The sequence below is a fragment of the Panthera leo genome, chromosome E2 (assembly GCF_018350215.1).
Source record: "Panthera leo isolate Ple1 chromosome E2, P.leo_Ple1_pat1.1, whole genome shotgun sequence".
NCBI classification, from domain to species: domain Eukaryota; kingdom Metazoa; phylum Chordata; class Mammalia; order Carnivora; family Felidae; genus Panthera; species Panthera leo.
In genome coordinates, this window is record NC_056693.1 from 28,146,857 (window position 1) to 28,159,578 (window position 12,722).

General features: G+C 44.3%; 1 protein-coding gene across 4 annotated transcripts in view; it reads right to left on the bottom strand.

The window, feature by feature from the left end:
* BRD7 (bromodomain containing 7) overlaps positions 1-12,444 on the bottom strand; it is a 37,252-nt gene extending 24,808 nt beyond the window's left edge. For 2 of the 4 annotated variants that reach the window (XM_042918365.1, XM_042918364.1), the window contains exons 1-2: positions 12,193-12,444; positions 11,496-11,704 (exon numbers count right to left, since the gene is read on the bottom strand). In XM_042918365.1, coding sequence (XP_042774299.1) covers positions 11,496-11,704; positions 12,193-12,241 — 258 coding nt within the window. In that variant the 5' untranslated portion in view covers positions 12,242-12,444. The remainder of the gene's footprint in view (positions 1-11,495; positions 11,705-12,192) is intronic. The other 2 variants (XM_042918366.1, XM_042918367.1) reach the window with 2 other exon arrangements.
* Positions 12,445-12,722: the final 278 nt, after the last annotated feature.

Consider the following 12,722-nt stretch of genomic DNA (forward strand, 5'->3'; position numbering starts at 1 on the left):
AATAGAGCAGATTACAGAGCACAGAAACAGACTTGTGCACAGACAAGTCTTGGTATATCAGGGGTGGCATTATAAATCAAGGACAAAAGGGCAGTGCTGGCACAACTGGTTATCTACATGAAAAAGAAAATAAAATTAGATCTCTACCTCATATTGTACACAAAAGGAAATTCCACACAGATTAAAGACTTAAATGTACAAAGCAAAGCTTTAAAATTTCAGATAAAAGTAAAGGATCTTTATGACCCAAGAGTAGAGAAGATTAGCTATCGACTGAGATAAAGTACTTGAAACACAGAAAACTCAAGAGTATTAACAAAAACTGTGCAAAGGGCATTTATTCAGGTAAAAAGGCAGATAACCCAATAGAAAATGAGTAAAGGATATCACAGGTAATTCCCAGAAACCTGAAATATCAAAAAACATGCCAACTAACTCAAGCTGCCTAGAACTCTGGGGATTATAAATGTTTGAAACTACAAGGCATTTCCTAGCTCTCCACGTGACAAAAAATAAAATGCCTGAAAATGTCAAGTTTTGATGAAAACAGAGAAATAGGGCTCTCACACCTTGCAGATGTGTAGGTAAATAAGTACAACCATTAGGAGAACAATTAATATTTTAAGGCTGAAGATGCCTTTACCCTACTTCTCAGCTTTTCTACTCCTGGGCATATACCCTAGAGAAACTTCTCTACATGGAAGGCAGGTATAAGAATATTTACTGCCACATTCTGAAATAGTAAAAAATTATGAACAATCCAATGCCTACTAAAAGGAAAATGGATTAATAAATTAGGACATTTACACAGCAGGTAAAATTTATAAGCTAAAGTTACACTGTATCAAGATGTAGAGTGTTCAGAACTATAATTTCTAGAGATAAAAGTTGAGAATACTGTTACAATGTTGGTTTTGTAGTTTGAAAATGTGTAAGTGTATATTATTTACAGATGTATGTGGAAGTGGTAAAATTACAAAAACAAGTATGCAACTGATACACAGGACGCTCACAATAATGGTGGTCTCCAGGGCAGAGAGAGAGGAGACAGAGGGAGAGGAATGGGATTCTGGAAGAATACACAGAAAGCTTCATCTGTATCTATATTCTAATTTCTTTCTCTCTTTCTTTCTTTCTTTCTCTCTCTCTCTCTCTCTCTCTCCCTCTCTTTCCCTTTCTTTCTCTCTCCCTTTCTTTTTCCCTCTCTCTCTCCACTTCTTTCTTTCTTTCTTTCTTTCTCTCTCTCTCTCTCTCTCTCTCTCTCTTTCCTTTTCTTTCTTTATTTATTTGGAGAGAAAGACAGAGCAGGTGAACAGGGGAAGGCAGAGAGAGGGGGAGGGAGAATCCCAAGCAGGCCCTGTGCTGTCAGCAGGGTTCCATCCCATGGCCCTGGGATCATGACCTGAGCCAAAATCAAGAGTCAGATGCTCAACCGACTGAGCCACCCAGGTGCCCCTATTTCTTTACAAAAACAAACAAAAAGCCAAAGCCAAAAACCAAAAAATCAAGTAAAAGGTAAAAAAAAGCTAAAGCTGGATGGTTGGTATCCAGGTGCTAGTTTTATTATTGTGTTTTTTTTTTTAAATTAAATTTTTACTAAAATTGTCTAAAAATGTCTATTTTATGCCTTTGAGAATCAAGCTTCTCAATAGGATCTTATCGACTCCAAAACTATTTTCTTGGCTTATGTCCTAATTTATTGTCCTAGTATCCAGAGCAGTGGTTCTCAAAGTGTGCTCCCTGACCAGCACCATCAGCATTATCTGGGAAGTTGCCAGAAGTGCAAATTCTGAGTGCCCATTATGGATCTCAAGCTTCAGTGTACAGCAGAATCATCTGAAGGTCTTGTTAAAATACTAATGTCTTGGCCCTGTTTCCGGGATTACCCATCCAGTAGGTCTAAGGCAGAGCCTATGCGTCTGCATTAATAACAAGTTTCCAGGCCTTGTGGGTGTTGCTGCTATAGGAATCACACTTTCAGGATCACGGATACAGAGCTTCTATTCTCAGGGTCCAAAGCATCTAATACAGAATATATGACTGGTTTAAAGGCTCCAGAGAAAAATGCTATATAAACTGTACTCATAGTGCTCTTGATCTCAGTCATCATCAAGTTGATTGGTGTCTATTTTTATGACTTCATGCCATACTCTAGAGCAGCAAATTTTGATTCTGGAAAGTTTTGTGGGTTTTTTGCCATCAATCAGAACAACTGGCATCAATCTTTTGTAGGCTGGAAAATTTCCTTCTGTTCAATGGAAAAAGACCCCCTAGAGACACAGATTCCTTCCTATGAAATGTAAATTGTGAAGTGAGGACAGTTGCAAGGCAATAAGCACTCTCCTAGGTGGAAAGAACCAGGGCTATAGTGCCAGGAATCTAGAGCAGGAGTTGGCAAACTTTTTTTGGTAGATGGCCAGACAGCATATAATTTAGCTGTGTGGTCCTAAGGTCCCAACTACTAACCTTTGCTGTTGTGGCGTGAAAGCAGCCCTACCCAATACGTAAATGAATGGGTGTGGCCGTATTCCAACAAAACTTTATTTATAAACCCAGGTGCACTGGCCATGGTTTGCTGACCCATGGTCTATGGGCTCAAGTTCTAGCCCCAGCCTCATCCTTAACACACAGTGACCTTCTTAAGCAATTCACTTATTCTCATCAGGCCTCTCATCACCCACAAGATAGAGATTTAACTGTTGGTTTTATCTATCTTAGAATCAATGGAATGGTGAAATGAGGTCAAGAAATAGAAAAGTTGAAAAAGTACCAAAGGATGGTGCTACCTGGTCACTTTATCCTGTCAGCCTGGTCTACGTTAACCACCTTAATATTCAGAATGGCAAGAGAATATAACCTTCTGGGCTACAGTCCAAAAGAGAAAAAGAATACAAAAACCTATACTTGGAAAGCACCCTAAACTGCATGGATATTCAGTAACATGTTACTGCCAGACTAGGAATTAGGAGACCTGCCTTCTAGTTTACCAGAATGTGACCCTGAACAAGTTATCCCACTCACTCACTCAGTTTCACCCACAAAACAAGAGGCTTTGACCTCTACACTTCTCTCTCCACTTAAAATTCTGATTCCAACCTTCTAATTTTCTTCATGATTCAGAACATAGTTAAAGAATCTTACTGAGAACGTCCCTTACTAAAGTCTCACAGATATGTAAAACCAAAACTTAATACAGTTATGCTTAACAGTTAACGCATTTTGCCAATTACATATAGAAAACGACACAACGATACTGGAGCCATTTAACTTTAGGTAGCCAAGGAAGAAGGGTTTACAGTTACAGTTTATAAATAGGCTCAGATTCTGGCTTTGCCACTTATTTGCCATGAAATTATGGATAAACTATATAATTTGGGGGAGGGGACTAATTTTCTTATCTTTGCAATACAATACATACCTCAGAAGATTGTTCTGAGGATGAAATAAGGCAGTATATGTGAAATTTCAGCGAAGCACTTGCCCATACTGTACATTCATTCATGCATTCAATAAAAAAATAAGGTTCTACCGTATAGATAAACACTGGTGGAGAACACACACACACAGCCCTGCCCTTAGGAAGCTGACAGTGTAACAGCAGAGACACACATTAAACAACTCATTAAAAAGACCCAAACAGAATCCATGGAGAGAATAACTGTTGGGTGAATCTAATTTAGACTGGACAAGTGTGGGAAGACTTCTACGAGGAAGTAACATCTGAGCTGAGATCTGAAGGACAGAATTTAGCCAGGCTGGGGGTGGAGGTGGGTGGGTGGAAACAGCATTCCAGGCAGAGGAAATATCCTGTGCGCAAGAAGGTCCAGGCAGGAGAGAGGAACAGCGGCTATTTCTGTAACTACAAACACACTGTACTTAATTTCAGACTCTAATTTATTCACAACTCAATGGCAAGTTATTAATTTGTGAATGACCCTTCTGAAGCAAATCTTTGCTCATATTATTAATATTATTAACACTCATTGCACTATAAACACATCTGCCTCCTCACTAGAGTTCCTGTGGGCAGGGTCCCATGTCATTTTTAGTGCTGTACCTCCAAGCTCAACAATGCCTTATGCATAATACTTGCAGAATTAATTAATTACAGGAGGCAGCATGGAATGGGAATGTGAAAGCACACAAATTAACAGCTGAAGTCCTTAGTGATAAGTACTGTCTTTCAGCTACTTTTGGAAGGGATATAGATACAGATACAGAGATTTCTAGCTATACTCAAATAATGCTCCCAATCCGCAAAACAATTTTAGAATTTAACAGGTGATTTTGAATTTAATTGAAAAATCAGTCTTACTACCTCAAAGTGACACCTCATTTTTGGCCTTAGATTGAAGACAGCATGTGCTGCCTATTTAGTCTGTACCTATGATGCCTTCCCCCGGCTCCCCAAGGGAAAACAAGAAACAATTTCCCCTGGACTCCCAGAACATACCTTTATTCATACCTCTACTAGAATTTACCAGGCCATGAAGTTTAGCTCTCCTTTCACATCTGATTCCCCAGCCCAACTCTGAGCTCCTCCTGTAGGGCAGGAACTGTATTTTATTTACCTTCATCATTTGAGTCTAATAACAGAGTCTGGCATGTAAGAGGTGCCTGGTAAACGTCTGTTGAGTAAATAAATGAATAAACAGCCTTTCCATCAGAGAAGCAACACTACTCTTACACTCATAACAGTCTTTCTTTCTCTAGAGGTGCCTGGCCGACTCATCTGGAAGAGCGTGTGACTCGTGATCTTGGGGTTGTGGGTTTGTGCCCCATTTTGGGTGCAGAGATTACTATAAAAAAGTAGGGGCATGTAGGTGGCTCATTTGGAAGCACATTTGACTCGATCTCAGGATCATGAGTTCAAGCCCCACGCTGGGTGTGGAGCCTACTTAAACAAACAAACTTTAGGGGCACCAGGCTGGCTCAGTTGGAAGAGCATGTGACTCTTGTTATGGGAGTTGTAAGTTTGAGCCCCACAATGGGTACAGAAATTACTAAAAAAATAAATAAAAATAAATAATAATAAACCTTTTTTTTTTTTTTTTTTTTTTTTTTTTTTTTTAAAAAGAGGACAACCTCCAGAGGAAACCAGAGTGGGAGGATTTTCTGCTGGGAGATCCTGGCTTTGGCAGATGTCATACCAAACAAATCAATGAGTTGTGTTTTGACAGAATTTCTATTCTGCTTAATGATTACAGTCATCCATTTTTTCTCTCTAGTTATGAGCTACCTCATCCTCTATGCCTTAGTTAACTCAGCAGTAAAATGAGATACTAACAGCACCTACTCCACAGAGCTATTTGTAAGAATTAAAATAGTAAATGTAAAGAACTCAGAACTGTGCCTGGCATACAGTAAACGCTCGAATGTTAATTTTTTTTTTTTGGTTGTTTTTTTATTTTGAGACAGAGAGAGAGAGAGAGGGGGCATGTGCACATGCAAGCAGGGGAAGGGCAGAGAGAGAGAAAGAAAGAGAGAAAGTGAGAGAGAATCCCAAGTGGACTCTGCACTGTCAGCACAGAGCCCAATGTGGAGCTTGAACTCATGGACTGTGAAACCATGACCTGAGCCAAGGCTGGATGCTTAACCAACTGAGCCACACAGGTGCCCCATGATTCCTTACCTGTAATCGTACAAGATGAAAAGAATATCCCTATATTACAATAATAGCTCAGAGTACATAGTTTATCCCATTGCTTGAATATGTAGTGTAACATCATTATATTCTGATTTTTCAAGACCAGCTCAAATGCAACCGCCTAAGCAAAATCTTCTGTGATTCCCCCCACCCAGCCCCAGGGACTCTCAAGAGACTCAGAACTGGAACGCCCCCCTCTGTTAAGGGCACTGATTTTAATTTTCCATGTACTGTGAAGGGTGTGGAGGTCAGTGTCCATTTTAACAACTCTTTCACACTACAGACCTATTTAAGGGGCAGGGTTTGAGCTCCTGTTCTGGCACTGATTATGCAACTTTGAGCAAGTGACTAAGCTCTCTGAGCCTTAAGTTTTCTCATCTGTAAAAGAGAAGACAGGATGATCTGGCACTTCTACTTTTGGATATATATCCAAAAGAACTGAAAGCAAGTTCTCAAAGAGATACTTACATACTGGGGTTAACAACAGCATTATTTATAATAGCCAAGAAATAGAAGCAAACCAAAAATCCACTGACATTTAAAAATTTTTAATTTGAGAGAGAGAGCATGCAAGCGGGGGTGGCGGGGAGACAGGGAGAGAGAGGGAGGGAGGGGGTAGGGGGTAGGGAGGGAGGATAGGGAGAGGGAGGGGGAGGGAGAGGGAGAGGGAGAGAGAGAGAGAATCTTAAGCAGGCTCCACACTCAGTGCAGAGCCCCACGACCCTGGGATCAAGACCTGAGCTGAAATCAAGGGTCAGATGCTCCACCAACTGAGCCACCCAGGCATCCCACAGAATTTTACTTATTGCCCCTCAGTTTTACTTCATTGTCCTCTCATGCTTATATTACTAGACCAAATGATAGGAGCATTTATTCATCAGCTGTTATTTTATTTATTTAAAGTTTATTTATCTTGAGAGAGGGACAGACAGTGTGTGTATGCATGAGAGGGGGAAAGGCAGAGAGAGAGGGAGGGAAGGAGAATCCCAAGCAGACTCCACACTGTCAGTGAGGGGCTCGAACTCACAAACTGGGAGATCATGAACTTAGCTGAAATTAAGAGTTAGATGCTTAACTGACTGAGCCAGGTGCCTTATATATTTTTTATATGATGTGGAAATTGGAAATAAAGGACTTGCAAATGTAAAGCTGAATCTTTAGGAAATACATTAAGAGTTATGCCAGCACACAAATTCTTTGCCAATCACTCAGCATTCGAATGCTCAGGGGGGAAAAACTAGCCAACACACTTTCAGAGGGGTGGTATCTAGATCATGGCCTGATTAAAACAAAGGGATGTTGTACTCATAATGTTCTGGCTGGTATTAAATGCCACTATGCTACACAGAGAAATACTATCGATCATAACTGCTTGGCCATTTTAAACTAATATAACCAGGGCCTTTCCTACTCAAGAGAAGAAACTCATTTAACTCCAACACCTTTGAAAAATTATAGGGTTTTATGTTGTAAGTGTGTGTGCTTCCCCCAAACTTTACCTTTTCCTTTTTTCCCCTAAGTAACAGATTCCCGATCTTTATTAGGGTACAAAGCCCCACCTCCTTCTCCAACTAAAAGACATTTCCCAGCCTCCCTAGCAGCTAGGGTGGCCATGTGGTTAAGTTGTAGCTGATGAAACACAAGCAGAAGTTATGTATGCCTTTCAGAAAAACGCTTTAAAATGGCAAGTTTTATCCTTTCCCTGCATCCTTCCTTCTTCCTGCCACATAGAATGGCCAAAAGAATCACCAGTCCCTTAGAACCACACATACCCCAGCCCCTTCCAGGCCCATGTCTGTTACACAGCTGCTTCTTCCCAAGAAGAGACCAGAGGCAACTGCTGTTCCTAAAATTCCCTAGAGATCCAGAACGTAGCTCAGAGAGGAGCGTCCGGAAGTCTCCCTTCCTAGACAACACTAGTAGAAGAACCCCCTCTCCCATCCCTGGTCTGACCTGCAAAGAAGGGATGGCCCAAACAGCCTCTACAGAACCAATGACACCCCAGAGAATCTGGAATGTCCCATGGTCTCTGAGTCCTGGGGAAATGGGACCTTGGGCAAATTCACTTCACTTCTGAGTTTCCACATTACCTTTTATAAAACGGAAACCAACCTACTTGTCCTATTCTGCAGGGTGTTACGTCCAAGTAAGACTATGGATGCAAAAGCATCTTAATTTACAAGGTAATCGAAATATAATGAAGGCTAATGACATTTCGAGCCACAGTCAAGAAAGGGCAGAGTGGCTGGAACACAGGGGGAGAATTCCAGGAACTTATCCTGAAGATATCTTTACAAAAGTATACAAAGATTTGTGTACACGAGGCTCAATGAAGCTTTACTTGTAACATTTAAATGTAGTATCAAATAAAATATGGTACATCAATATAACAAAATACTACGCAGTTAATAAAAGGAATGAGACAATTGATAAAAGAAGAAATGAAGAACACGAGTGTATCAGCTGGCATTATGGTGCCAGAACTAAAATCAGAAGTGGTTAAAAGGGGTGACCTCAACTTCCAGTTAAATGAGATGAACAAAGTACAGACGAGATGACAGGGGATGAAAGATACCCACACATTTGGGAGATGAAAGGCAAGCGTAGGAGCGTGCAGATCACGGAAAGCAAGAGACCTCCTGCATGCAGAAGTGGACAGCTAGAGAAAAGTTCAAACCTGAGAAACCTGGAAAAGCTCACACGAGACATAAGGGACCAGAGTCTCCAGACAGCATACCAGCCAGAAGTGGGGAGAGATGCTGGACTGAATGCAGAGCACTGGGTGGTAGGACCTTCAGTCCCCTTCCCTGGCTGGCCCCCAAAATACCAGCAGCCAGGTAAAATCCTTGTCCAAGAAGGGACTTTTCTCTGGAGAACAGACATTTGGGGGTTCCCCAATGGAATGATCAGGTCTTTGTTTAGTGACTCTAGAGCTAGAAAACTAAATACAAAGTATCTATTCATACTTTAAGTATTTATTAATCAGCCCTTTTGTGTTTCACACTGAAATACAGACTAGGAAGGCGCAACAGGTATCTAAGGGATGCCGTTAACATAAAAGGAGGAGACCAAGAAAATAAACTGAAGAACTGGAGATACAAAGCAAGGAGCAAAAGAAAACTTAAAAGGAAAAAAAAAATATCCTCAGAGAAAAAAAAAGAAGATACTGCATAGAAAAATAAGAACAGGGTGCTATAAAAACAAGGACAACTAGGGGTGTCGGCGTGGCTCAGTTGGTTAAGTGTTGGGACTTCAGTTCAGGTCATGTCACGGTTCATGAGTTTGAGCCCCACACGGGGCTTGCTGCTGTCCGCGCAGAGCCCGCCTCAGATCCTCTGTTCCCCTCTCTCTCTGCCCCTCCCTCCGCTCACACTTGCTCTCTCAAAAATAAATAAACATTTATTATTTTTAAAAAAAGGACAACTAGAGAACAAGATGCTTTTATTTTTTTTTAAATTTTTTTTTTTAACGTTTATTTATTTTTGAGACAGAGAGAGACAGAGCATGAACAGGGGAGGGGCAGAGAGAGAGGGAGACACAGAATCTGAAACAGGCTCCAGGTTCTGAGCTGTCAGCACAGAGCCTGACGCGGGGCTCGAACTCACGGACCGCGAGATCATGACCTGAGCCGAAGTCGGCCGCTCAACCGACCGAGCCACCCAGGCGCCCCGAGAACAAGATGCTTTTAAAATTCTAGGACACAATAATTCTCAATCTGGCATTCCATGCGGAGTCAAACCATCCATCTATATGAGACTATAGGATGTAGAATAAAGATATTCAAACACATAAGGACTTCCAAAACCTACCTCCTATGAATGGTTTCCTAGGAACTTCCTAGAGTTAAGAATCCACCACAATAAGGGAGCAAATCAAGAAGACATGGGATCCAGGAAAGAAGCAAAGGAGGATCCCAGAAGGCCTAGAGGACTCAACCAGACTAGACAGCGCAGGAGGGCACAGAGGGCTCCAAGATAGAGGTCTCAAGAAAAGGAGAACTGTTTGACCATGTGAAAAACAGAAATCAGACGGGTTTCATAAATCTGTCAGTTTGGGAAGATTTGGTACACAATAACCAAACAAATGAAAGCAATTAACAAGAGACCAAGTTCGGCTCTATATTTGCTATACTTGTCACCAGTGAAAAACAATGAAACACTGAATACTGATTTAACCAACAACTGTGATACATCCACGCTGGAAGAATGGAGGGAGGGAAATTGGGGGTGTGAAGCGGTACTGGACTGCTGACTTAAGTTCTCACCTTCTGTAACTTACCAGTAAAAGATGTACTGATAAGTCAGGAAATAACATAAACTACATTTAAAAAAGGACACAAATACCCAAAGGAAAAAAACTAAAACATTTTGGAAGTAAAACTCTCCACTGGAGCAGGAGACTGCTTTTGTGTAAAAGCTCTGAAGTACTCTTGACTTTTGAAAACTATGTTCATTGGGGTGCCTGGGGGGCTCAGTCAATTAAGCGTCGACTTCGGCTCAGGTCACGATCTCACGGTCTGTGGGTTCAGGCCCGGCGTCGGGCTCTGCGTTGACAGCTCAGAGCCTGGAGCCTGCTTCAGATTCTGTGTCTCCCTCTCTCTCTCAAAAATAAATGAACATTAAAAAAAAAATTAAAAACTATGTTCACAAACTACTTTACAAGTAAGAAAAAAACCCAGCTTGTTACTTTTTTTAAATTTTTTTGAATGTTTATTTTTGAGAGAGAGACAGAGACAGAGTGCAAGCCGGGGAGGGGCAGAGAGCGAGGGAGACACAGAATTGGAAGCAGGCTCCAGGCTCTGAGCCCGACGCGGGGCTCGAACTCACGAGCTGCTGCCTGAGTCAGACACCCAGGTGCCCTCCAACTGGTTATCTCTAGTGGGAGGGACTGTATGAGGGACTAGGGTGAGGAAAAATTTCCTCCTTTTGGTTCACTCTGTATTGGTTGAATTTCTTAAAAAAAAAAAAATCACATGCACGTAATAGTTTTTATAACTTAGCAAAAGAAAACATTATATAGTTCTATATATTGTCACAATCCAGCCAAAGGCAATTAAGAACTGAGGCAGAAAATAACGGATTTAGGAAATTCTAAACAGAGGGTCTCTAAGATTTCGTGACTTATCAAGGTATTTAATCACATGGAATAGAACACTTCTGTTATGCATATACACATAGAAGTTATAAAACTAATTTATGGAAATCTATCTTCAAGGTACAGTAACTGATTTAATAAACCACTCAGTGACAGGTTAAATCTGGGAAGTGCAGAAGTCTAGGCTAATTCCGGGCACGTTTGCCGAGCCTGTGAACCAAGACAGCGGCTACCTTCCCCCCGCCTTTTCTGTGATGGTTAGGAAAATGCCAATTTTTACCACTGGCGTCACGTCCCTTAAAGGTCTCTGATCAGATTTCCTCTTCAACGGATTCACGTTTTAAGATGCAAGCTGCTCATTATATATCTGGCATTACAGTATTGACCTCGGAGCAAAGTCTGAACCCCGACGCGTCCCGTTCGCTTTTGAAACGACTATTGTTGTTGACAAAGCTGAGGCTGCTTCGAGCACCACTTCTACTTTTCCTAGATGGGCAAATGCTCTTTGACGCGGCTCTTGAAAATCAGGACTCAGCTGTGAGTGTAACTAAGTATAAATAAATCAAGAGTTGCTGAAACTCCCAAATGATTCATGTTTCTAGGCTGCCCTGCTCTTCCTCAAAACAAGACAGCCGTAAAGGCGTTTCAGCGTCTCGCCAGACACAGAGAGAATCAAGTTAGGTTGGCAGCGGGAGGCGGGAACTCTTAAAAAGTGGCACCACCAGCAAAGCCGAAGCACCGCAGCCACGTTTACCTTTACTCGTCTCCGTTTTCTCCCCTTTTCTTCTCCTGGAACCTGCTTCTCTCCTTTCTTCCTCTTTTTCCGCTTTCTGTCCTTGTGTTTGTCATGATCGTTTTTGTCCTCGAAGAGGCTTGAGTCGTGCCCCGAGCTGCCCGTGGAGAGCTCGGTGACTTCGTTCCCTCCCACTTTGAGGACCAGCTTCAAGGGCTTCTCTACATACTCTTAAACAAAAGGACAGAGCCTCGATTACGGGCGGGACGCGCCGGCCAGCATCCACGATGCAGAGGCACCGCGGGCAGGGGGACGGGCAGGGGGAGAAGGGGCAGCCACTGCCGGGGCGGCTTTGGGCGCGCAGTGGGCGCCCCGCGAAGCACCTGTTGACTGACGGTCACTCGCCGAATGTGTGCCCCGAACGCTGCGGGCCTCTGGGGGCCGTCTCACACCTCCCAACAAGAGCCCCGCCGGGGGGGGGGGGGGGGGGGTCAGGGGTCCCGGGTTCGAATGCCGCCCCCGCCTGGGGGGGGGTCTGCGCGGCCTCCCGCGGGCCGCGCCCCCTTCGCGGGTCCCCGGCCTGCCCGTGGGAGGTGCGGCCCCCGGCCCGCCTCGGGAGCTCGAGGGTGGTCTCGAAGGAGCGAGAACCCGCCCCCCCCACCCCCGCCACATACACACTCCCCAGAGCCGCCGCCCCCCACCGCGGCCAGCTCCTCACCCTCGTAGAGGTGTTTGTCCGACTTGTGCTTCTTGTGCTTCTTGCCCATGTCGGACCGGGCCCCGGTGCCCGCCCCCCGCGCCAGGCCCAGGCCGTGCGGCGCCGCTTCCGGTCCGGGCCAGGCGAGCGGAGGGCGGGAGCGGGGCCCGCGAGACCCCGCGCCCCGAGGCAGGGGGACGGCGTGCGCCGGGCGGCGCGAGGCCCCTCACGAGAAGACTGCGCGCGAGACCCGGCCGGAGCCCGAGAGCGGCGGCGAGGCGGCGAGCGGCCGGCGTTGAGGCGGGAGAGAGGGTCCGCGGAGCGCGCAGGGTGCTGCTGGCTGCCCGTGGCGGCTCCTGGCGGCTGGAGGTGGCGCCGCAGCCCGCGCCCCGGGGGCGGGGCTGGGGGCGGGGCCGGGGGCGGGGCGGCGTCCACGGTTCAGAGTCCCCCTGCCCTCTGCTCTCAGGTCTCCCTCCGTTCCTGTCCTTTCTCTTTTTCCCTCTTTTCCCCTCTCTTCCTTCCATTTCTGTCTTTCTTCCCTCCCTCCTTTA